This window comes from Centroberyx gerrardi, chromosome 10, assembly GCF_048128805.1.
Source record: "Centroberyx gerrardi isolate f3 chromosome 10, fCenGer3.hap1.cur.20231027, whole genome shotgun sequence".
Taxonomy (NCBI): Eukaryota; Metazoa; Chordata; class Actinopteri; order Beryciformes; family Berycidae; genus Centroberyx; species Centroberyx gerrardi.
In genome coordinates, this window is record NC_136006.1 from 7,848,347 (window position 1) to 7,871,445 (window position 23,099).

The 23,099-nt window shown below is 42.2% G+C and overlaps 1 protein-coding gene across 1 annotated transcript in view; it reads left to right on the forward strand.

The window, feature by feature from the left end:
• The first annotated feature begins 1,891 nt into the window (after positions 1-1,891).
• dpp10 (dipeptidyl peptidase like 10) overlaps positions 1,892-23,099 on the forward strand; it is a 154,503-nt gene continuing 133,295 nt past the window's right edge. The window contains exon 1 of the mRNA XM_071918271.2: positions 1,892-1,951. Within this exon, the coding sequence (XP_071774372.1) occupies positions 1,892-1,951 (60 nt within the window). The remainder of the gene's footprint in view (positions 1,952-23,099) is intronic.

Consider the following 23,099-nt stretch of genomic DNA (forward strand, 5'->3'; position numbering starts at 1 on the left):
AATATAATTAGCACATGGTACATGCTGTGGTAGCAAGGAGGAATCTCCAACCCTTTGCTTTATCTCAAAGCTTATAGGCTTAAATCCACTTGAATATGCCACTACTGTGCACTAATACACTCCCGGGTGAGACGACTGCATGCAAATGAATTGTATTATCTTCTGTGGTGTTAGGCCTCTTCCACGTATACGGACATTGATATGCAGCCTCAGACACTTGTAAGGCATAAAGCTACTCAAGATGCAATGGGTAGGGCGTGGTGTACAACATCCCTCTGATGAACCCCCAGATAACAATGCATGATGGGAAACAGATGTGCTACAACTGTTCAATTAACACCCGCTCCTTTGATACAGAGGGTCTCTGAATATCTCAACATGCACAGCCATAACTATCTGCAAGGCAGGACCCAGGGAGACACACGGAGAACAGAAACGAGACAAAAGAGCAAAACAAAAAGGACAACAGATGAAAGAGGAGGGAGAATCACTCTCGCTCTCTTTTTTTTTCCTGCTTACACAAAGAAGCAGAGCTGAAACGCCATGACACCAGAGGCCTGTGCAACTGTAATTTATCAGCTTCTGAAGGCCACTGCAGACACATTTACTCACTGTGTCATGAAGAAACATATTTCTGCCCTGCCTGTAGAATCACCTCATATCGGCGCCTTCCCCCCTGTAACTGAAAGTTTCCCTTGGCAGTGTAATAAGACTGTGTCACTGTATACCTTACCTTGTGTGATTAGGATATTTCTCAACGTAAAATTCCATTCTCGATACCCATAGTGCCGAGAATAGTGAATTAGGAGTGCTTGAATTGAGCAGACTTCAGGCTGACTATCTAAGGTATGCCATTTCAATAGCTTTTATGGATGCGGCTTAAAGGTGACATCCGATCATCCTATTTCTCATTTCACACATTTAAAGACTAGATAATAGTTCTGAAATATTATCAACCAAAAGGGTATGATGGGTCAGTTACTGCTGGACAATGGAGCTGTATTCGTGATTAAAGTAACCAATCGGCTTATATGACTCAGGTTTGGGACATTACCCTGAAATGAGGGCATACAAGTATTTTGTGTTTTTTTGTAAGTGGATAGACTCATCAATAACAACCAATTAAAGAAAATATTAGGTGACAATATGACATTATATAACAGGCTATATATATATATATATATATATATATATATATATATACATCAGGCTAAATGCCCTTTACTACAAGAATAGGTGAGATGAATAAATAAAATAACAGTGAAATTTAAATAATTTTCTTTCATTCGACCCCATGAAACGTCCTGACATGGGTGTTAAATGTGTGGCAAGTGAGTCTAAATTGGCTCTTGTTTGTTTTAGCATTATAATGGAAAGCAATTAAAGATCTGGCAAAAATCACTAGAATTTGACGTGGAAACTATATCTAAAAATAAATGTGCATCAGGGGACCATTTTCTAACAATGTTCCCGATACGCTTTTTGTTTGGTGACCTATATGTCCAATCATTAATCACATTGACCAAATCTGTCCCCAGAGATTCAGTGGATATAAGCGACTGTGGAAATTTTGGTGTCAAATGATATAAGCTGCAGGGACTTTGCCATACCTGAGGGTCTAGTGTCTCCTGGCCATCCCATTCAAGATTTCCTCGGTCGCCCCTGGTTACCAGCCAGCACCGGTCATTTGGTAGCACACACGCGCTGCGCAAGGTAGATAGTTGTCAGATGCGGTTGCGCGCATCATTCCCACACCGAACAAAGACAGAGTCGCCGAAAACACAGATCGTCTCACGCAGAGTTGGCGAGGAGACGGCTGCTGGGCGCTGGGCCACTTTCCCCGGGTGTTTTTATCTGACTTGGATAGGACTGTTTGTGTCGGGGTCCCAACATGAACCAAACCGCCACCGTCTCGCATCAAGTGAAATGCCAATCTACGAAGGCCATCAAGGTAGGCTGCTTTTCCTGAGACGGAATGCTCATATTTTACAGATAACTCACTTATCAAGGGTTTATAAAATAACTGTGTATCAACAGAAGCTCCGACACTGCTCAAAACTTCTGTGCGGGGTTGGTGGCCAGTTATGCGCATTGACGCACAGCGCTTTGGATAGGGTTTGGGGATGTGTTCGATACATGACAGCCTACTGGTAACAGCCCGACGAAGTTATATGCCACACAATTTATTTTGTTAGTAAATTTGAAAGCAAAACATCCCCTTAATCCTCTGTCCTGGTTTGACTGAGGGAGATCCATTGTGCTCTTTGTCGTCCAGTGTAAATGTGTTGGATAAAGAGCCACGCACTGGTGCAGTGGCGAGATTTCATTCATATCACGTCGAGTGCGGGAAATAAGTGGTGAAATTATGCCCGTGTGCATTGACAAAAGTATGCAGGCTCTCTGAAAAATAATGCATGGCCACCTTTCGAGATTATTGCGAGAATATAACCAACACTTATATTCGTTGAAACATTGTGCCTCGATTGACTGTCTTTGATGGTGCATCAATTGCTTAACTTTGCTGTGGTCTCGGGAGACGGAGTGAGCTCATCCTAATTTTCGACCTGTTAGAGTAGTGAAGTAACAAATCAATGCACATCAAAGTGGCTGCAACCACGTTTTGTAGGATGCGGACCTCAGGAGATTCATAAAGTAACAACAGAGCTTTTTAAAGATGCTGTCAAAATACTGTCAGAACAGGTATTTCGTATTGTTTTGGATGTGCTTGGCTTCAGCAACTCTTAAACTGTCGAGTTTGGCTTCAATCACGATTGAGAAATGTCTCTGCACGACAGCATATCCGCATTGTCTTTGTATTGTGCGTCTCTCCTACCCGGAGCTGAAGGAGTGTGAAATTTGTGTTGGTGTGCGTGTGTATGTGTGTGTGTGTGCGGTATCTTCCTATGCAGTGTGTGTGTGTGTGTGTGTGTGTGTGTGTGTGTGTGTGTGTGTGACTCAACAGCGGTATTGATTTTGCCGCGGGTTCTGCATCACTTTTCAACCTCAAAGTCCCACCAGAGAAATTTAGCTTGGAGAAAATGTATCGATCCTCTTCCCCACTCCTCGAAATTCATGCAATTTTGGAATACAACCCTGAATGTTAGAATTATTAGAAGTATAGTTCAACTAAGTATGAAAGATGGGGAAAGATATTACATCAGTTGCGTAGGCTTGGTGATGCTGCTTCACACGGGCCTACTCTAGACAGCTGGCATTTTACCATTTTGTGCAGTCAGAATCAATAAATCAATTCAATCACAAACAGAGCCAATTGCATGGACTGCGCTGTGTGCAAGTGGCGCCTTGTGGGTTTCCTGCTCTGTTAGCCCTTGGCACTGATCACTGACACATCACCAGCAGCAGCAGTCGCTCTGACGCTGCTGATCCATGTCTGCCTACAGAAAGTGTTCTTGATAGCCTTATGCTAAGACTCCTACCTCTGTAACCTTTGTGCAGAAGCCAGCTCTTCCTCTGGCCTTGTCCTGTGTAGCTCAAAGAGCAGAGCATGACACTATCTCTGCTGGCGTTTTTCACCAGGGCCACCCGTGCTGAAAATGCATGCACTCTCTGTACCAGCCAGTGCCTTTTTTTCTCAGTTATTTTCAATGGGTTGCCTGAAACGTCACATTTTTTATAATAACCATGACCTTTTAATTGGAGCGTGTGGCGCCTCGTCTTCCATGGATTCCATGTTCATTTATGGTAGCACCTCTCCTCCGGTTGTTTGAGCACAGTCTTTATAGGCTACTATAAAAATGGTTTGCTTGCAGCAGGTGCGTGTCTCAAATTATACGCCTCGTGCTTTGGATGCAGCGCATTTTGGGGCGCCACTGGACCTGGCGCTGCAAGTTGAACATGTCTCAACTGTAGCTGCGTTAGGTCAGAGTCAGACAGAGAAGAACATGAGGAGCACCTGGAGGGAAGTCAGCAGCTGTACAGTTTCCTGGTGACGTTAACTTCTGTTGTGGCTCCTCATTCTCCTTCAAGAGCAATCACTCGCTTTCTCTTGTCTGTTTCATTATCAGTGTCATCCCTTTGTTACTTCAGGTGAGCTAGTGCTGATTACGTAGTTGCATAGCAACATAAATGATGTATTGCTCCTTGCACCTGAGCTCTTTCTTTTACTAGCGACGCTTATAGCTATGCTTGGCATTTGAGAAAAAGAAAAAAACATATCTGCATGGTCACACTGCGAGCAACACGGTCAACAAGTCACCAGAAGTCCATTAATTTCCTATAGAACTACAAGCTTGTTGGCCGAGAAAAGTTTGCCATGGCTGAACTTTTGACAGTCATCTGCCGTCAACAGCATATCAGATTTACGCGCTTTCTCGTTTCCCCACCAAGTGTGAAATGGACAATACATCCGTTTACAAAAGTGAAACAAATGTGTGTTGTCCCAAACTAGACACATGGATGTGTTGAAAATGACACAGCATTTTTACTGTAAGAATGTAGAGAATGAGGAGAACAGAAAAGGTGTTGCCCAAGAGAGAAAAGAAGCATTACACGACTGACTGACCTTCCATCGCTCTTCGTCAGCGTTGCAGCCTACTGCTGCCCGACTTATTGACACATGGATTAACAAAGAAAAAAAGGACAGTATTCTGCACCTAACTGCAAACATGCTTTGGAAACCATTTCAAATATCAGAATACTGGACAAACATAAAGACCGCAATATTCTTCAGGTACAGGCTTGCCGGACCAAATTTGTTTTAGGATCAGTGCTTTGTCTCACAGTGACAATAAACAGAGTTTGAATTACATTCTGGCTCCTGAGAATGCCTTGAGAATATTGAGCAGGAGCCAGATCTCATATTCTTTTTGCCTAGAGGGTTGATATGTTTTAAAGCAATGATGCCCTGATGGGCTGCAGGAATGCCTACCATCTAAAGACATTTTCTGAATCTCTGTGTGTTTCCTTTCATGGCTAATCTTTAGACTTTTAGGGAAAACGAAGGGGACGCAGGGAGATGCTGATAAATTCTAAAATCATGGTATCGTAAAAACAAAACCAAATTTCCACAGCAGTTTGGAGTACCTGACACCCTAAGGCGTTTTCTGCAGCGCCGCATGCTGCACTTCGCCTTCAGCTCACAAGGAACCTGTCTCAGAAATCGGAGTGGTGAAACAAGTAGGGATCATAGACAGGATTAAGTACTCCGGGGCTCCTCCTGTGTTGTACCAAAAAAAAAAAGATAATCTCTCCATGCCTGACCCCTGTTCACTGGCGCTGGGGTCTTAACCACTCTCTGTTATCCTCTTAAACGCACACACACACACACACACACACACACACACACACACACCTACACACACACACGCGCTAAAATGGGAAATCCAATTAGGACGAGACAGCAGATTTTTTTCGTGGGGACTTAACTCCTGGGGTCTTGCGGCGTTTAATGAGACCGGTGCAGCCAGCGGTGCACGTCATCGATGATCCTTAAAAGCGTCAGGTCCGTCCACATGCAGATTGCATCAATAAACTGGGATCGTCAGTGGAACGGGGAGCTGTGTCAGTGTTCTCCACCTAGCGCGCACATCAGCGATACAGTGATGGGAGCACAAGGTTGAGTCCGGCAGCAGGAAAAGGTGCGATATCGAGCTGCGGTGTAATACTATGGATTGACACTGAATTCACACCAAGGACTCTTAAAGTGATGTTGATTATATGGTGAAACTGGTCTGAAAATCACACTTCTAGCACATAGATGAACGCAAACAAAGCAGGTTCTGACAATATGTAAGAAAACTAGTCATTCTGCTGAGTTATAGTTAAGTTAATCACCTTCTTTATGTTATTAAACCACAACAACAACAACAAAATCTGATGGGAAGAATTTCAGTGTTACACTTGTTCAAACTGAAAGGTTTAATAACATAAAGAAAGTGATTCACTTAAAAAAAATTCAGCAGAATGACTAGTTTTCATTTTCGTTTATGTGCTAGAAGTGTGATTTTCAGAGCTGTTCCTCCACACAATGGCAGAGAATGGAGAGAGAAAAAAAAACACAATTCTCCAGTCGTCTCTACCGGAGCAACAGATAACAGAGAATCACCGATTTTAGGGTTTTATCATGTCCAGGAAGCTGCACAACCCAAGGTGCTACCAAAGCTCAACATCACTTTAACATGATGTTTGGATGAGAACGACAGTAAGTCGGTGAATTACATAAGTGCAAAGGAGTGAGGCTTTTTTTTATACAAATTGTAGGACTCCATTTCACAATGACAAGATAGAGTACATCTGAGTGTGAGTGTGTCCGACACCCACTAGCTCCAAGCCTTTCATACTGATGTCACTTTCAAGGCTCTTGGATGACTAAAAGCCTGGGACTGAAAATTAAATTGACATGAAGTACTTAAGCACTGGCTACAACAGCGTCTTTCATGGAAACAGAAAATCTTCTTGGTAAAATCACCACTGTTGGAAAAAAAAAGCCCCTTCTGGTTCACGGTTTTTCAAAGTTGCAGTTTTCAAAATGGGACATGATGATTGTTTTAGCCGCAGAGCAACACAGATGAAAGTGCTTTTGGAGAGCAGCCCCACTGTCCAAAACCATGAGTCTTAAACCATGTGCCATGGGCCGAGACTCCGCAGGTTTTCATTCCAACCAAAGACTGATTTCACTGATTAGCACACCTTCAGGCAGAGCGGAGGAACTAATTAGTGAAATTGCCTGGTGTAGTCTTTACTTGGAACAAAAACCTGCACACTCTCGGTCCTCCAAAGCACATGATCAGACCAAACTATCAGGCTGGCAAAGTTGGACTGCAGTCATCTTGGTCCCAGGCAAGATCATCACATGCACAACTCATGTGCTTAGTTCCATGTTTTGGTGTTGGCCGCTCACGATTCTGAAGAGCAAATTGAGAGGGAGATAACATTTTTGTGAGCTAATTGCATCTTGGCTAACCAATATTTATTGATGGCAAATTGAGTTTACCCAATGGTGAGTCTAATCTTAAAGATCATTAATTAGTAGCCGTCCTCGTTAAATGATTTTAAGTGATGGCTGATATTTACTTTCCATTACATGTCAAAATGGAAGGAGAATGCTCAGGCTTTTCTGTCGTTTATTCCATGAAAACCGCCTGTCCACACAATAGAGCTTTTTTTGTCACTGGAGAGATTTTAGGAGTTCAAATATTGACCTGCTTCGCTCTTGCTCTTGCTCAAACAGCAACTTTTTTTTTTTTCAGATAAAGTGGTTTTTAGATTTTTTAGTTCTTTTTATGTTGCAGCTGAAGTGAAACTACAAGCCGCTCTACCGTGGAATTTAAAGGAAACTAGGGAGGACGACTTTTTGGGAGACTGAGCCGCAATCACACTTTGTCCCATGTCATAAAAACCAAAGCTTAGATTCAAATTCCATACCGTTCAAGGTTTGAGAGCAAATATTTTATAGAGAAATTTAGTTGAAATGCCCCATTAAATCATTACTTTTACTTCCTGGAAAACAGAGTATCTTTACAGTAATGGTGACCTCATGCTGCACCAGTAGGCGTAAATATACATTTCAAAGAATAAAACCATCGCAGATTTTTGAACAATCCCGTTCTTCCCATCAAATAAAACTGCCTTTCTCTCCCTAACTGATCTCCTACTGGTTTAGACTTTTGAATGATCCCTCACTGCATTATGTCCCGCCCCAACATCCTGTTTCAACAGTAAATACATCAAATGAAGGAAGTAAAGATGCTGTTTCATGGGGTCTTTAACCTTTACTTGATAAGGACGTTCACATCAATGAGAACGTCCTTATAATTGGCATCATCTGAAACTTGTCCATCTTTTAAGTGCGCGACTTCATTGTGAAAAGGCAAACCACGATCGATATGCAATGTATTCAGCAATGTTAGAGATGATGGCTGGATAATTGGGGGTTATGGCGACAAGAAGGAGTTGTTAATTGATCTTGTGCTGAAAATAATGGAACTGCAACTGATGGGAGGGAGGGGTAGCGCGGACTGAAGAGTGCGGCTGAGGAAAATGGCAGAATGTCAAATGATGAAGAACAGCTATGGAGATTATTAGAGGGATCAAAAAAACCCCAGAAATAAAATGAAGAGAAGTGACAGGGAAACGCAGTCAGAATCTGAGATAGAATCCAATGTCAAAGATGAACAAAATGTTTTAATTCGTTTCATTTGTGTTTCATATCGTAGCCATTTATCTGACACCGTCATCTCGGACGGTTTACAGTATGCGCAGCTGTAGAATAAACTTGAGTTTTTGGCTCGGGTTCGACTTCTCCTCTGGCCGTCCTGCCGCTGACAGGAAGACCAGCATTGTTTGCAGTTTCTCTGGATCCTCACGCAAGCTGCCAGCAGGTTATTGAACCTGTGAGGCGTATCCCCCCGTTCAGAAGATCTATCACATAAATAGTCTTTAAAATCTGCACTAGGAACTGGCGTGCTCGGGGAGTGATAGATTGCTTGAATCAGTCTCATAAGAATGATTGCGTTGGCTCTCCAGTCTATGACTCTATAAATTATAGAGCTATGCCAACCGATCTCAATATATCCTCCCCTCCAAGTACATCTCTCATTCTCAAGCCTCACCAAGGAATATGTGATAGATGTGCCGCTAATTTGTTTTGTTGTCGAAACATATCTGCTGCTCATTTGCATAAGAGTGCGAACTCCCAAGAGACGGCTTATTTGTCCCTGGCAAAGAAGTAATGAAAAAACTGTAACAGGATCTAACCTGTCATTTGCCAAGCCGTGCACATTACTGGCACTATTGGGTCATGTGGAGTCCTTAATATTGCTTAATAACTTTCTCCTATAAGATCTGAAGTAGTTGATCATGAGAACATAATACACAATAAACTAGTCTGCGTTATTGTGGAAAAAGCAATTAATTACTCAATCATTCACTTCAAAAACATCAAGGATTCCAAGGGTATAAGTGGCACAGCTTTGTCTAAAACCTTTGTCTGAAGAGCAAATTTTCCAAAAGGGAGCTCAAAGTACTTGAAGATTAATGGTTCTAAAGGGGAATTGTTTCTCTTTCTGAAAGATTCACAGCCAGAAAGATTGATGAGTTCATTTGCACTCGGAGTTTATCCTCTGTTGTGTTCTGCTGCGCGATGGTGTCGTCTCCGAGACTAACTACTAACAAGAAAGCTTTCTTTTCCTTGAGAGTATCATTTTTTATTTAGAGGTAAGCAAATCCTTATTGACCCTTGATCCAGAGATTTTATAATGCTTCAAAGTTAGAATAATGTGTCGCACAGTCGGACGAAGTAGTGTCTCTGGGAGTTTTGTCAGTGAGATTAGTCAGGGTGGGAACAGGCTTTAGAGCCCGCTGTGCAGTGAAATAAATAGGTGTGAATATATCATGAGTTGCTGGTAGGGGACATTGAATCCTGAGGTGCAGTGTGATTACATTTTTTTTTTTTTGGTAATAAAGTGTAGCAATGTCCTGATCGCACTATACATTATAAAATGTCTTTTAGAGCTCAAGACAGTATGAACTGCTGTTAATGTGGAGCTAAAATATTGTTTCATGTTTCACAAAATCTCCTCCATGAGACAGTCTCTATGCTTTTATGTCACACACTAGTTGCTTGTTGTCTTTCATGTAATTCTTCAAATTGTCACATCTTTTGATCCAGAATGACGACTCGATATTCAATATATTCTTCTTTGATCTATACTGCTACAGTGCATTTAAGGTAATCAATTCTTATCACAGGAAATCACATTCAACGTACTTTGTTTGGATCTTTTAGACATTATTATATTATTTCAACATTATTTTTCTTATCAGCACTTCAAGATGAATGTTAATGTACGATGGACTGGCTAATTATATTCTCAAGGGAAAGCACTGAGGAGAGAACTGTTAAAGCATCGTCCTTCATCTCAATATTTTGACCAAACTGAGTAGTTTTACAGAGACTGAAGATAACCTTTATACTTGAACTTTTACTGGCACATTAATACAGCTGCCGAGAATAATTTCTTTCTATCACCAGTTACTGTACTGAAATGCAACGAGCCACTCTGATGAGAACAAAAGTTGAATGTTTTTTAGTCTAATCAACATCAACGGCTTTGACCCCTTTCCATATTAAATGAGGATGCCAAACGCATGAATACATGAATGAAATACACTGGAAATCTCCGAGTCGATGCTGAGGTGAAAACAGCATCAAGCGGATGCTGATGATGCCTGCGATGAACAAAATGGTAACATTAGAAAAGCAGTGGTCGGTCAGTGGACTGCTGTTTTTAATTTTAGAAGTGAAATATCTCAGCTGTCTGATATTTCAAAATGTCCCTCCATGGCTTTTCCTAGACCCAATTTCCGCGCACACCGGTATGTTTTTTATGATTTTCAAGATCGTGCAAGAATATAGCAATTATAATTATATTTACCCTTTTCAATTGAGGGCTGGTTGGCCTTCTCATAGACCCCAAAATCCAGTGGCCTTTGATAGATTTTCAAGTTTCGCCCGTTTTTTAAGACCGAGTGCTCCACCCTCCTTTATTTTGACTTTTAAGTTTTTCATGTCTCTATTTATACGCACATTAACATTCCAACATTATATGGGATCCTAAGGTATTCCATGTAAATGCCGTGTCCCATTTACAATATCCAGGACAAGCTCATATCTTGAAACCTGCAATATGACATGTGGGATATGACGATATTTACCGGGATACTGAAGCAGGTGAACACCTTGTCCCGCTTTCTGTTGTGTTTTCTTTCTGTTGCAGCCTGTGCAAGTTCTGTTTCCATGGCAATATATGGAATATTCTGTTACTATTCATGTATGCAGGGATATTTATGAGTTATGAAGATCCATATACACGTATCCTGGTAAAGGATAAATAGGAGTCAGACTTAAATCAATATTAACTAGCCAGAATACTGTGTGCATGTAAAAAGACGAGAGGAGACAGTGGAGGGTAACTTGAGTGATACCTTCCTTGACATTTCAATTTTAATTCTGTGGAAAATGATTCCAGATTCATCTACCTTAAAAATGGCTTCTTAGTATTGTTAGCATTCCTAAACTTAATTCATAAAGCACTTATCTAACAGCAGAGTTTGAAATGTGTTTTACAAAAGGCATAAAAAGCAGGGAAGAGGGAAATATTTTCAAAAAAGGAGGACAAAAATGGGAAAAACGTTCAAAAGCAAATGTGAATGAAGAAGTAAGACACAACGCAAAAGTGGACATAACCAAACCAAGGTTATGTCTACTTAAGTGCATTATAAGAACTGATTAAAAAGATAATACTGAGGCAGAATGGAATACAAAATACTTTAACGTAGATTTACACAACACAGCGCACACCTGCAGAACTCCCTGCTCTGTAATTGCCTTAAAAACTTGAACCGCTATGAAGAGGAGCAGGGGAGGAACACCCTTGAGACGACGGAGCCCTGGACTTATTCTTATATTTTTGTTGACTCCTTTTATTGTGTTTCGCTCACTAAACGGCTCTCTCTAATGGAAGAACTCATTGTATACCTTAACCTTCAGAACAGCAGCAGCCTTGCACCTCCTTCAGCCTTCTGTCTGTTCTCTTCCTGACAGTTTTCATAGCGCTGAAAGTTTGATACTGAAGTTGTGCTGCACTATTGATTTGATTAAAACGATCCGTTTTAGCCACATAAAATGTGGGAATGCATGCACCACCATCCATATTACCTTTTGACTTTTGGCATTGACACAACATAAACATATTATAACTGGACTGAAAAAAGATTGATTATATCTACAGCAATATATTTATCATATACTCACATTTTCATGACATGACAAGTATGTACATGATATGGTTTCCTCCATTTTCTGTGATAAATACATTGATGGTGGTTTACTCCTTTGCCAGCCATGTTTACATTAAATGGTTTACATACATAATTTTGTACAAGGTGTTTAAGGTGCAGCATCTTCAATTCATTCTCATATTTCTTGCACCAAGGCAGGTGGATGGGAAATTCAAATGCAAGATTTTTTGCCATCTTTGATCTTTTTCTAGCTATTGATTTGATGCTAATTTTACAACCACAGATTTGAGAGACTTTCAAGTTGGAGTTGATTCAGTAAGTATCAATAATAAACTGAATCTGAATTGAAGTCATACTATTTGTTTGCTCTGTGATGTTTAACAGAGGATTCAGCAAACACCTGACCACCCACAGTCTTTCCCTGTCATACTGTAGATCAGCAGTTCTCAATCCTGGTCCTTGGGTCCCAAAGTACTGCTGGTTTTCTATCCTACAAGCTAGTTAATGCATTCACCTTACATCCCAGGTGTAAATCACTCCCTTATTAGATGGCTAGAATGAAAACCAGCAGGGTTCTGAGTCCTGAGGAGCAGTATTGAAAACCATTGATTTTGAAACACCACCAAATTCTGTTTCTGTTCTGTTAAACCGATTCACAGACGCTCCAGGTAGCGCTGGTGCAAAAATGTTTGTTATTGGATGCAATCAAGATTTAAGGCAGGCCGAGGCGGAGCAGGTAACCTGCAGTTGAAGTCAAAGTGGCCTCTCCTCTCTCAGGGGGTCGGTGTGGGAGACTGTCTCGCTCTGGTCTGCTCTCTGCGCTACAACAGCAGGTTTGAAGAATCTGTCAGCTCAGCCTGCCGCCTGCTGAAAGGTTACTCCTTAAACAGAATATGAAATGAACGGTGGAGGGAGCCAGCAGTGTGTTGGCTCCCCAACACACTGCTGTTGAAACCAGCACCTGGTTTTGAAGGCCTTCAGACAAAGGAGCTTGGCAGAAATTATACAATCCCAGGGACTGTTTCTTCCTCCAAAGGCCTTCCATTGAGGCCTATAGATTGTTGTGGAGGAGTACTTTTCTTATCCTCGCTCTTCTGCCAGAGAGGCAGGGTGTTGATTGGTGCGGCACCTTGAGATGAATGTGTGAAAACCTTGCAAATTAACAGCAGGTTTGATACCTGTGGTTGCCTGCTGTGAGTTTAAGTGCAGAGTGGAAAGATTTGTATTTGTTGCTTTTTAGTATGCATGCGAGTGTGTCTGTGTGATGGGGCCATTTCAGGTATATCTATGAAGAGAAACTTACCTCTGTGATTTGGCTGTGCACCATTTAAAGCCTCTGTAAATCACTCAAAGCTTGTGTCATTCATCACAACTGCAACCTCATGATATACTGAACCTGTGACACCTGACATAACACTTGACATAATGTTCTTACATCATCATTTGGCAATCCCTAAGAGTTTGGTCGAGCCTTCTTACCAGTTCCTTTGTTTCATATTCATAGCCAAGTCACCTGATAAGGGAAATGGACTTTCACAGCTTGGAGGCACCTGAATGTAAAATAAATTTAGAGCATCTTCCCATCGCTGACTGGATGTTCACTGAACAAAATAGACTGGACTGTGAAATGAATGCATTCCTCATTGCCTTTGCTTGGGCCTGAGGCTGCCAAAGAACTCTAGGGAGAGGAGAGTTATTGCTTAAGTGTGTTATGTGCATGCTCCGTGTATTTGTATGTGTAAAGTCCTGTGCAGATAAACGTGCCTGAGGAGGGAGCGAAAGCTTATCCCAATAACATGGGAGAGAGAGGGAAAAAGGTGTCAGAACTTTAATGAAACAGTTGTGTGTTGACAGATGCAAGCTGGTAATAGAGCTGCATGAATAGCATCAGCTCATCATGAGTTGCTACAGAGAAACACACACACACACACACACACACACACACACACACACACATAGAAATCACTTTGCAGGATAGGTCCTTACAAAGATCCGTGTGAAAGAGAGGCTCTGTCCCCTGCTGGTTACTAGAGGAAGTGAACAAAAGTCAATCCCTTCTCTTCTCTTCTTTTCTTTTCTCTTCTCTGTGAAAAGAAGTCAATTTCTCCTCTCCTCTCCTCTCCTATTTTCTTCTCATATAATATTAAAGCTAAGCAACTGTGGCATTACTTCCAGATCTCATTTGAGTCTTAAGATGGGCAACATGATGATAACAGGTATACAGCTAAACAGGTGACTTCATCAAAAAATGGTACCTATGTCCTTGGTTGGCAGCCCCTCCCACCAGCCTGACCTGGTAGCTGACACATGCAGTACAACATATGATCACTATATGACTTTGTTTATTTTTTAAGTGTTGAACAAATTCGATCGGACCGGTTTTATATGATAATTTTTGTATTCAAACTATCTGTGGAACTGTGTATTCTGTTCCATAATCGTCTCTGAGTTTAGACTGAAAATATTTGTCATTGAGAACTGATGAAAAAAAAAAGAAAAAACTCACTCATGTCTATTCCAGACTAGATAATCGCTCCCTTTCCACAAACAAGTATATTCCTCAGACAGCGAGACAGTTCACGGTTCAATAGGATTTAATGCCAGAGTAATAATCTGTAGCAGCAAAACCTGACAGGTGATGCAATTTCCTGGGCCTTTGCTTTTCTTATAATCTGGCCTAATAGGATGTGAAGCTTTGGTTGTGCTTTAATCTCAGCGAACAGACCACAATCCTTTGCCATGCTCATAGCCCAACTTGATATGACAGGGTACTCAGCAAATTATTTACTTGGAAAAAGATTATTCAGTGTGTTGAAAGGTGATGTAAGTTTAGCTGAGGATTGTTTTTGCCAGCGTACTGCTCCAGGATGTTTTGGGGTTGACAGGGACACGAGGCTGGCTGTTCATTGGTATTCTGGAGCCGCTCTGCCTGTCTTGCTCTACTATAGAATGCATAGACTTTGTGACAAAGTTGATGAAGCATGCATTTTCATCACAGCGCCGGGGCAGAGCTCCGACAGCGGCTATGGAAGCATTAAGCAGCAGTACAAAAAAGGGCGTGTGAGGACATGAGTAGAGAATGTGCACACACACACACACACACACACACACACACACACACAGAGTTATGCAATGTGTGTTAGGCTTGCGTGATGTTATGCGTGTTTCAATTGTTTGTGGTATATGTGTCTGTGTGAGTGTGTGTGCTTGTGTTCGCGTGTCTGTATGCATGTACTGTAAGTGAGATCAGTTGTTAAAACATGGCAGTTTGAATTGCTAGCCTGCATGTGTTATTTGCATACATCTCCATGTATCTCTGTAGAGACAATCCTATGGAGTCAAGCTGAGTAGGCCAAGTCGAGTACCCAGTCTAAACATTGTGTATTTTCTTCTCATTACTGGTTGACTCGTCCTTTGCATTAGAGCAAATGAGTTCTTAATCGTACTGTAGGACTCTACACATATAATTAGTGTCACTTGTTTTTTGCCTACAGTCTGAGTGGCACCTCATGTAGGAGATGAATATGTATGAATTAATTAATAGTTCATGAATCTGATTAGGTACGCCGCCAGTTGGTCTTCTAAGCTCTAAGAATAATGAAAACTGCCGGGGGGCCGCTGCCTACACCGCACTGTGTGAAGATAATCATTTCTCTGAAGACAATCGTCAAGCCCTGTTTGTGTTGCTGTGATTTATTGAAGAATAGGATGCAGGCTGTGTGTTGCTTAGCTCTTATCATTCAAGTGACCCGCTCTTCTAACGCAAAGCCGGCGCGCAGTTGACTCTGGCAATGACACAGTGGGACTGCTTTGGTGGAGGGATGATACCATAATGAGTAAATAGCTAGCTGCTGAGATGAGTGCTGTGGAAGGCGAGTGGTGGCAAGCTGTGTCCTGTGCCAAGGCATGGCTGTCTCCAGCGACCCATGATTAAACCATCTGAAGAAGGGCAAAGAGTCGCGACTGTTCATGGCTAGTTTAAGGCTCGTTCAGCGGCTTGCTGTAATACTCTCTTCATCTTTTCATCTTCATCTGTCTCCTTACATAAACGCCTGTTTGCTAAATGTGCGTTCACACTGCAAGGAACTTTGTTGACTCTGATGACTGATTGTGGGAGTTGTGAGAGGCTCCGATTGCATCTATGTAGAGGTTGATCAGTCAAATCATGTATTTTTCGCTGCTTTGGTATTGCCTTTTATAACATTACATCACTTTAACGATTTCACTTAGCTAGAAAGCAAGAATTAATTGAAAATAAACAGAAAAAAACCCCAATAAAATGACCTCAGAGCTTACCATCGACCCCAACGATAGATGCAACCATTTGTTTTTGAGACGTTTACTCCTGTAATCTCTAAAATAAAAGTTTGAAAAACTGGGAAGGTTTGAGTGGCTGTAATCAACATCTCATCCATTTTGCACTTGCCAGGCAGAACTTACTGTTCATGAAACAAAATCACATTGATGGGGAAACCAGGAAGCACAGAAATCTGATCTGCTGTTGAAAAACTCAGCCTGGACAACTTTTCTTGGCCGTCAAGCTTGCTGACCGTCCACACATCGATCCAGTCAGTCGCTCAGCTCTGTAGGAACTGTGGAGCAAGTTTACTGTTCACTACTGAGTGCAGTTCAGTTCAAAAGAGTATATATTCAGGTCTAAAATACTACCAAGACACTTGTGTGTATTGATCGTCCAGCATGTTGGCTAATGTGGGTTATGAGCATTAAAGGCAGACTTGGTATGAACATCTGGCATGTATTGACTCAGTGAAAATACCACAACTTGTCTCATATAAGCAAAGTTGATTCCCTGAAACAATATCTACATGAATATTCAGAAAAAGAGAAAGATCGTTGTCACAATGACAGATAACTTAGACAAAAAAGTTTGGTCTCTGGAGAGTGTTATAGATGTTCTTTGGATGCTTTGGGAGCTATGTGGAAAGATTATTTGAATTTTTTTCCTAGGGCAACGAAGAGAGCTAAAGCTTTTGGAGGTAGATGATAAATCATTGCAAGGTAGTGAAGATGAGCAACAATCTCAGGGAAGCGGGTATTATACTTAAGGTGCCAAGTAAAATTGGCAAAAATGCCCTATTAGGATTTGTTTTTCAGTTTTTTGATGGTGTCAGTGATGTCATCATGACGCATGATGGTGAGTGGGAAGGGGAGCAGAATTGTGTGAATTTTGAGTCTTTGCATAGCGTTGAAGTAGAAACGGGGACACTGGGCTCACAGCCCTTCCAATTCAAGGCAAAAAAATATTAATTTTACTCCCACATCTTACTTCTCTACTCTGTTACAGCCAGCCTAGTACAAACCACCATGAAAAAGCCTCACATTTGGTGACTTGGCCTAAAACTCAGAGAGAGGCCTCCATCTCCCCACCAACTTTGTGATTTATAGTCGCCAGCGGCTTTGACTTATTTATTTATATTTTCGCAAGATAGCTCAACGTAAACCGAAAGGGAGAGGGGAGAGGGAGGGGTAAAGAAGCTGGTTGATAAATGACCTGTGGAAAAAAACGGACATCTGATAGGCCATTCCGACGGGCGGGCGACGGATACTGGGCAGAAAATAAAAACGGCTCACTCAGCTCAGATAACACCTCAATCTGTCTCTTGAAGGTGTGAGAAGAATGGAGCGATAGTTCCATTTAGGAGCACAACCAATTCCTTTCAATATCTTCGGGAATTAGTGTGCCGTCGTGTCCCGTCTCTGAATGTCAATTGAAACCTGTTGTCTCTGTTGTCGAGGACAACAGGCAATACGGTAACCATGGCAGAGACGGATCGGTCGCCAATAATCAATCTCCTCCTGAATTTCCTGATTACCAAGCAAACTTGAATTGAACTGAATATAGGGAGTAGACTGAGGTGCTAATATGCAACTTCAATAGCTCCCTGCCAGAGCTAAGGCTGAAGGCACAGACTGTAAGAATGCTGTTTTGTGTCTTGCTTGAATAAAAGAATTGAGGAGCTAAATGGGCTTTTCATTTCTTCATTCAAATTGCAATCTTGCTCAGCGTCTGTGAACGTCATTCAGTCAAGTCCACCATACTGTACTATTATATGAACAAAGCTTACCGCTGATGTAAACAGTATTTAATATAACCTTTTTTCCCCTGCATTGAGTGCTTTAAATTAAATAGCCAATTCTATCTACGTCTTTCATTCATTGGCCCTTTTGCCAATTTTAGCCTTTTGTATAGAATTTTTTATTATGCGCACTGCACACATAAACAAGGTATCTGCTTGCTGATTCACACACACAGAATAAGCAACCTTCAATGAACGGTATATCCTCTCAGTAAACATTCATACATTGATGAAGATATTCTACCACACACTGAGAGATTTCAGACCAATTTGATTACTTACATAATGCTAACGTTTCTTGAGAGCAACAGTGTGTTTCATCTCCGGGCTTCATCAGGCTCACTGGGTGGTACGGTATAATTCTGCCTGCTCTAGCACGCAGCATGTGCGAGAGTTGTGCACAGGGCGTCTGCAACCTTTTCAGTAAAGGTTGCAGTGCTGTGCCTTGCTCATGCATTTCCTCTTGTTGGCCAGCAGAAGTCAGCATCGTCTCACATAAAACACCATCTGAAAAGACACCTACCTTTTTCTGCCTTCCTGCTGAATCATTTTCTCCCTACTTGTTATTTCTTGACCTAGAACTCCTCTACTATACACAAATATTCTCAGGACATGGATATGGGTTGTTAAATTCATTGTCTGGGCACTTGCTTGTAAAGTTGCTCTGCATCAGCTAAATACTGAAAATGTTGATGTAAATCTACCCTCTTCACATCAGACTCCCACAAGCTCGGCAAAACTACGCTGTTCTGTTTTATCATCGCTCCGTACCAGCAGACACTCGTCAAGCATTCACAATGAAGGTTCCTGAGTGTGTTGCATATGGAGGGCAGGAATGTAACAGATGCCTGCGTGAAGCGCAGGTGACACAAACAGTCTTCAGACGTCGGGAGGAGGAAGCTCGGAGCCGGGGGAAGATGTACGATACCACATTGGAACCCAGCCCACGGGTTACGAAAAGCTTAGAGAGGTACGTGAGTTCCAGCTCAAGAGGCGACAGGAACGAATCAAATCCAAAGAAAATGTCACACTGCACATTCGAAGATAATAGGAAACCTCTCACGGTTCACCAGAGCTGTGGAATCGCCCCGCGCACTTTGGCCTCGTATCCCTGGTTCTCAAACCTGGGCTCCGACACACACACACACACACACACACACACACACACACACACACACACACACACACACACACAGGCGTTTTTGCTGATGTAAGCTCACAGTGTCAGTGTGGAGGATTTACCATCAGCAGGTTGGGCTAACGAGAGGTCACCCGGAGACCCCTCCTCCTGGGTCCATCATTACTCCCACCAGCCACCGCTGAAAAATCAATATCCGACGCTGTGACACATCAAGATCGAGGACCTTCCCTTATAGTTTCCCTCCTCTCTTACACAATATATGACACAGTCGGCGATTCCAGCTCCCAATATCAGAGAGGATGTTTTGTTTGCCGTGTGGAGGGTGATGAATGAAAACAATTATGCCCCACCAGCGACTAAAGTGCAGGCATTACTGCCTGGCTGCTGGAATGACCTCATAGATTGCATCTCAAAGACCAGATGAAGATGATCCATCTTCATTTCAGGCTCGTCATATCTGACTCTGCTGTTGTATGTTCAATTGATCTATTCATAATGCTATGAATTCATATAAGGCTATCGCTCAGCGTGCTACCTATCTGCATTCCCCGCGCTCAGATCCCCCTCTCGTCTTTCACATATCAGTATAATCAGCGACTACAATACTGACATTCAGAGCCTTGACAGTAACACAGTGGGGACTCCTCAGCATACTAAATCACACAGAATATGAATACAAAACAATGCTGATGCTCCCAGGCTCTTGTGATGCATGGATATGCATAATTACACAAAACACAGGATTTTTCTCTCAGAGGTTCTCCTTTGTCCTTCCTTCAGACACTGCTGTGGTTTTGCTTTGATTTGATTGGCTCACGGTCAGAGAATGTGTACGGTGGTCTGTAGGGATGAAGTTTGACAACGGAAGAACAAAAGACTGTAACTGAGACATTCAAATGTTGTCGTCTCAAAACGTTACTGGTCAGTGTGGCAGGTGACCCTTGATTGATTTATCCATCAAAGACAAATTTCACTCGCATTTGGTGCTTGGCGGGTGTTAATATTCGACCCCAATGCCAAGGTAAAGCATTGAGGTAGAGCAGTCATCCAGTGGGTTTTTGTGTGTGTGTGTGTGTGCGCTGCGGACAGTGGTTGTGCCAGCGATTGTCCTGCGCTTTCAACTCGGATTGCATGGTGCCTACAGGGGCAGATGCTGCAAAGCTGATCCACTGGCCCAGTTGGTTTCATGGTGGGGATGGAAGGTTGAGCCATTGTGCGCAGAGGTGTGTGTTGGAAAGAGCGGCTTTGATTGTGTGGGGAGAAGGGGCTGATGTGTGTGTGTGTGTGTGTGTGTGTGTGTGTGTGGTTTGTTTGTTTGTGTCTAGGTGAGAAGGTGGCTCAACAGCTGTCTCGGGTCCTCTCACAGCAAGGCTACAGGTGCCATCTGGTGGGTTTTGTGTTTGGTGGCCTTGGCTATAGTTGGCCTTAGATGATGCAGGAAAAGCTAGGCTGTCAGGCTGCTGTTCAGTGTCAGCTAGTATTGTCAGCTGGATAATGTGGAAGAGGCACAGATGTATTCTTGAATTCTCCTTCTTTTGTGTATTCACACTGTGACTGCAGACTGAAGACATTCATAGCTGAAAGTTCTTGCAAATCTTTTGATTACATCTTTATTCTTTTGTATTGATAACTGATTCAGATGTTTGTGTGTGGGCGAGAGCAGAATGTCTTTCTGTTTTTGTATCTGTCCCTAAGTAGCCTATACACATTTCTGTTTGTGTGCTACACAAATATGAGCCGGTATGTTTGCATTTCCCCATGCTCGAGATCCACTGTCTCCAATTCTCAGCTAGTATTAACCGTAAAAGACAGCCGTTGTGTCTGGCTGTGGAGGAATTAATTATACCAGAAATGGTTACCCACTCACAGCAGAAGGAACCAATCAAGTTTGATTTAAGCAATCCATTCAGCATCTCTATCTGACCTGTGCAGCACACTGCCTCATCAGATATGGACATTGTTATGCATTTCAAAGACAGCTTGGTCAAAGAAACCGATAATTAAAATCTGCTTGCGAAAGGAAAATAAAATACCCCTCCTGATAGGCTGTAATTCTGCCGGCTGTTTGAAGTATTCCAATAAAATAGCATTTTGAAAGGTAGGAAAAATGCTTTGAAACATCTCCACTGGCTTCCAGTAATTTATTTCTTATCACATTTGAGGCGACTGTGATGCACCATGGCACCATGTTGTTATTAGATGCATATTGCGACTTTTAGGGATAATTCAAATTTTTCATGGGATGGTAGATGGTTCTTTGGCCTGAGAATAGTCTGTGGCCTGGGTGAAAATGCATGTTTTGGCTCTGTAATAACAGATAAAGAGTTATTCAGACACCCTGTTGCAGTAGTTATATTAACTGCAGCACATTTTAACCACTGAAGACCTGCTTTACACCTGGCATTAACATGAGTCTTGGATGATGTAAATGCATCCAAGACACATTGAGGACGGATTGTAATCCAACTACACATTAACTACAAAGTATAAATGCAATGCTTCTCCTCCAATTCACATATAGGAGCTACGTAAATGGAAATAAACTTGCGCACGTATCCGGCCAGGAGGCACAAGCAAAACAAACATGCAGCAGGCAGCTCTTATAGTCACATACTAGCAAAGATGGATTGTCAGGATACTTGTGAATGGGGAACAAGCAAGACTAGGTATTTACAATCAATTTTAAAGGACGTAAACATTACGAGAGGAAGTGATGTCCGTGGCAATCCGGTGAGAGAAAGAGAAATCGGATTTCAATGTGTATGTCAGAGATGCTTAATCCCATCTGTAAATATAATCCAATTCATCAGATCACTTCACAATCCGGGGCAAGTGGCGAATGGTCTTTGTGACGGTGACGTAAAACACTACCACTTAGGGTCCCAAGGGGTCGCCATCAAGTCATCAAGTTTCGAATTCTGCTGGCGTGTTTGTATGGGGATTACCAGAGGACCAAACCAACCAACCGGCTATCACATGGAAAATAAAACACAAAACAAAGAAGCAGCCAAACAGACAAATAGAAAAACAAATGGAACAACCCCTTAAAGTGAGCTACCTGTGAAGCCGGATGACAAAAGATTGCCTTTCTTCACTAAATAACACTGCAGCCTCCAGAGCGCCGCAGCACCAGTTAGAGTAAAAGGCCTAACCACAGAGAACCTTTTGAAACCAATGCTGTGTTCATTTAATCTTGTTGCTCCCTAACCTGATTCCCTTTCATCTTATTTGCCCTCAGTGGCTAGGGGAATCTAATTCATGAGAGGGCGATGGCAGAACGGGGCTCGAGGTCTTGTTAAGAGGCCTCTGTGCTTTTGTCACTGCAGGGAGAAAAATAGAGATTACTATGTGGTTAAGGCTGGACATCAAACGATAACTGTAACAGGGAATTTATTAGAGTTGAGGAACTGGAGTTGATATGAGCTTGACATAATAGTTATGAACAGTCTATTGTGTGTAGGTTCTCTCTCCTTACCACAGCTATATCTACTAAACCAGTGGTTCTCAACGTGGGGTCCGGGGACCACCAGGGGTCCTTGAGGGGGTTCCAAGGGGTCCCCAGCAAATTGATCAATTGTTAAACTTCACCATTATTTCTTTTACAAGAAGTTAACACAATTAGAGAATGTAGAAGAATGACTATTTTGGTCATAGTTTCACTATCATCTCTGTTATCTACAGAAGTGGAATTCTGGCCAAAATAATATCTAACAATAAAAATATTCCCAGATTTGGGTCCTAGATACCAAATCTCATCAAATGGAGGTCCGGGCCGTAATGTGTACAAAAATTAAAAGAAAAAAAAAATAAATTCGGGGTTGTTGATATGAAAAAGGTTGAGAATCGCTGTACTAAACACACTAAAAGCCAGTCTATTCTCATTCCCATTGGATTCCCGTGATGGTATGGCTTCTATCGCAACAAAACAGAAACGCCTCAGAAGCGTCAATGCATTGTGCTGCCGTTTTTTGGCAGACGACCCTTTGCCTCGGTCAATTTATGGTTTAGATTTCATTGCTGTTGACCCACCTTCCGCAGGGGGCGGCTGGGTTGCCCACAGCAGCAATCCTCCCCCCAGCATGAGCACCCCTTGCCCAGGC